The sequence below is a fragment of the Myotis davidii genome, unplaced genomic scaffold (genome assembly GCF_000327345.1).
Source record: "Myotis davidii unplaced genomic scaffold, ASM32734v1 scaffold461, whole genome shotgun sequence".
Classification (NCBI taxonomy): Eukaryota; Metazoa; Chordata; class Mammalia; order Chiroptera; family Vespertilionidae; genus Myotis; species Myotis davidii.
The window spans coordinates 2,236,348-2,239,715 of NW_006295825.1; the positions used below are offsets into that span (position 1 = coordinate 2,236,348).

At 48.6% G+C, this 3,368-nt stretch overlaps 1 protein-coding gene across 1 annotated transcript in view; it reads left to right on the top strand.

The window, feature by feature from the left end:
- OAZ2 (ornithine decarboxylase antizyme 2) overlaps window positions 1-2,620 on the top strand; it is a 7,026-nt gene extending 4,406 nt beyond the window's left edge. Inside the window, 3 exon segments of the mRNA XM_006779504.2 lie at window positions 424-599; window positions 1,651-1,736; window positions 1,991-2,620. Coding sequence (XP_006779567.1) covers window positions 424-599; window positions 1,651-1,736; window positions 1,991-2,121 — 393 coding nt within the window. The 3' untranslated portion in view covers window positions 2,122-2,620.
- Window positions 2,621-3,368: the final 748 nt, after the last annotated feature.

The following is a 3,368-nucleotide window of genomic DNA, read 5'->3' on the forward strand; positions in this document are numbered from 1 at the left end:
GGAGACCTGGTTAACTGTGCCATTACTTACTGTGGAGCCTTGGGTCAGTTGCTTAATTGTTCTGGACCCCTATTATCTCATATTTAAAATGGGGATATTATATGACTACTTCAAGTGCTGCTTGTGGTCATTGACAAATGGGAAAGCACTTTGCACAGTATTTGGCATCTAGTGGGCACTTGATAAATATTTCCCTTCCTATCATGTTGGCTTTTAGCCAACATCACCTAGCCTTAATGCCTAATGAGTGATGGCTCTATTTAGCTAGCATGGCTCTGTTTAGCTCTATATTTTCATGGTGCCCTCAATCCCATGCTACCCTGAGATTGACCATAGGGGCCTCTCAGCACCACACGGGTAAGGGGAGCCTACGATGTGGCTAGAAACAGTAGTAACATGGTCCCTGGACTAATCTCTTCCCAGGACGAGAAGCTCACTGTGACCCAGGACCTCCCTGTGAACGATGGAAAACCTCACATCGTCCACTTCCAGTATGAGGTCACCGAGGTGAAGGTCTCTTCCTGGGATGCAGTCCTGTCCAGCCAGAGCCTGTTTATAGAAATCCCAGATGGAGTATTAGCTGATGGGAGCAAAGAAGGGTAAGGAGCAAGGGCTGGGGGAAGGGAAGGAGCAACTGGGGAAAGAGGTCCCATTCCAGAGAAAGGGATATGCTTATTGGGGAGAACAGAGCAGTAGGGAGTCTGCCTTCTTCCCTAGCTCTAGGCCTCCCAAGCAGATACCATTTTGAAACAGGTTATTTTTAGCTAGTAAAACAGGCCTGCTCTAGGTTATAATTAAAGCAGATCATTATCACATTAACCAAATCCCTGTCATTAATCACTCCATGGTTCACACTTCCCAGCAGACATTAAATCCTCCTTGAGCCACCATACAGTGGTGCAGTTCAAAAGGCCAGGAACCTCAGAGAGCCGATGGGCTTTCATTGTATGGGCAAGGCCCTCCAAGCAAGTCAGGTGTGTGAGAAACAGTCCTGAGGACAGAGTTCTCTTGAGGAACTCCTTCTTGGCAGTGTTAGGGCTCAAGAGTCCCTCTCAGTGGCAGGTAGTCATTATCAAACTTGGCAACTTTGGAAGGCCCCTGAAAAACTGGGTTCTCTTCCCAGGCCCCACACTATCTTGTGAATTGTATTAGTTAAGTTGGTCAGAGGAAGAACCCCTATTCCAGGAAGAGATAATCCAGTAACATTTTCCTTTTTTAAAAAAATTAATCCTTACCCAAGGATATTTTTTCTATCGAGTTTTAGAGAGAGTGGAAGGAAGGGGGAAAGACAAAAACACCAGTGTGAGAGAGACGTATCGATTGGTTGCCTCCTGCAACGTGCCTCAGTTGGGGCTGGGGATTGAGCCTGCAACCGAGGTACCTGCACTTGACGAGAATCGAACCCAGGACTCTTCAGTTCAAGAGCTGGCGCTCTAACTACTGAGCCAAACCGGCTAGGGCTCCAAAAACATTTTTCTTAAAGATTGTAGCTTATTTTTCTGAATTCAGAGCTCTTGGGGTCTTGAAATAGGAACGTTCTCCCTGAAGTTTCTCTATACTGTGGCTGTAAGCCTCAAAAAGCCTTTTTGTGAGTAGTGGGTGGGAAGTCTAGAGAGGTGGTAGTGGGCCTGACTTCTTTCCTTCTTGCAGATTGTTAGCACTGCTGGAGTTTGCGGAAGAGAAGATGAAAGTGAACTACGTCTTCGTCTGCTTCAGGAAGGGCCGGGAAGACAGAGGTGAGGAGTTAAAGCAGCCTGAGTCCTACTTCCCAGAAAATGGGGTCTAGGGAGGGGGAAGGGGGTTCCTATACAGTGAGGTGGGGCCCTTGAGTTTGCTACATAAACTTGGCAGTCGTGGAGGGTAGTGCCCAAAGGGTCTTTTAGTCAAGGACTAGTCTTATTCATTCCATTTTTGTTTCGGGTTTTTCCTTCATTTGACCCTACCTTTGTGGTTCTTATTAAAATCCTTTTTACACTCTTATCTTTTGCAGCTCCACTCCTGAAGACCTTCAGCTTCTTGGGCTTTGAGATTGTACGTCCAGGCCATCCCTGTGTACCCTCTCGGCCAGATGTGATGTTCATGGTTTACCCCCTGGACCAGAACTTGCCCAATGAGCACTAATGGTCAGAGGATGCTTTGCCCAAGAGCCACAGTGGGGAAAGAGGGGAAGTTAGGCAGCCCTGGGACAGAGGAGGGGGCTCCTCGCTGTCTAGGGAAGGACGCTGAGGGGCTCAGGGTGAGGGTTGCCTATTGTTCTTGGAGTTGACTCGTTGAAATTGTTTTCCATAAAGAACAGTATAAACATATTATTCACATGTAATCACCAGTAGTAAATGAAGATGTTTATGAACTGGCATTAGGAGCTTTTCTAAACTGCGCTGTGTGATGTGCTCTGTCTAGCCTAGGGGGAGGACATTGCCTCGAGGGGGAGGGACTCTCTGGGTCTGGGCCAAGACCTGGAGGGTTGGTGGGTAGCACTGTCAGGCTCAGGCTCCCCAGCTATTGGGCTTTCTTTTTGGTTTCTAAGACTTGTGTATTTTCTTTCCTTGCTTCCTTCCTGTCACCCCAGGGGCTCCTGAGTATAGGCTGTGCAGCCCCATGCGCAAAAGTGTCCTCGAGTTGTTTTCACAAAGAGCAGAGAGGAAGAGGAATAGCTACTCAGGGCCTGGGGATTGAGGGGGAAATCTGTTCCTAAGGACTGGATGCCTCTGCCTGGCTGATGTAGTGCTAACTGTACCTCCCCACCCCCCAGTAGGTTCTGAATAGTGCCTGAGACCCTGCTCCACAGGGCCTGGGGGTGGGACTGGGGTAGTAGAGGTGGCCTGCCCTTTTGTTTTCAAGGTACAGCTTGTTCTAAGGGGAGAGATCTAGTCTGGATGAGGGGGATGGGGGTGCCAGGGAGGCAAGTGTGTTGTGTTACAGTGTCAATAAACTGATTTAAAGTTGTGGTTGGTCTGTTTTTTATTCCTGCACCAGGACCAGCTTCCCACCACTACTGTCTTTCGAGTCTAGAGCCTGACCTCGTAGGGGGGTGATGCATGCTTCTCAGGTAAAAAGCTGCAGTGCGCCAGGACAGATGAACTGGCCGTCTCTGAACTGAGGTCTCTGGAGCCACATTACACTGTAAAATGTGGGGTTGCTAGGAGTCTGGGACATACTGCCAGAGCCCTTAGAGAGTCAGGTGTACACAGCAGCTTTGTTCAGAATAGAGGCTATACACCCAGGAGTCAAGTTCTTAATAGGTCTTCCTTTTGTATAGAAGGCTGGGTCCTGAAACCAGGTTCTGGCTTTTGCACCGAGCTGACATTCCCATTCCTGGAGGTGTCTGAAGGAAGCAGCACACGCCTTCCTTAGGAAGATGGTTTTCT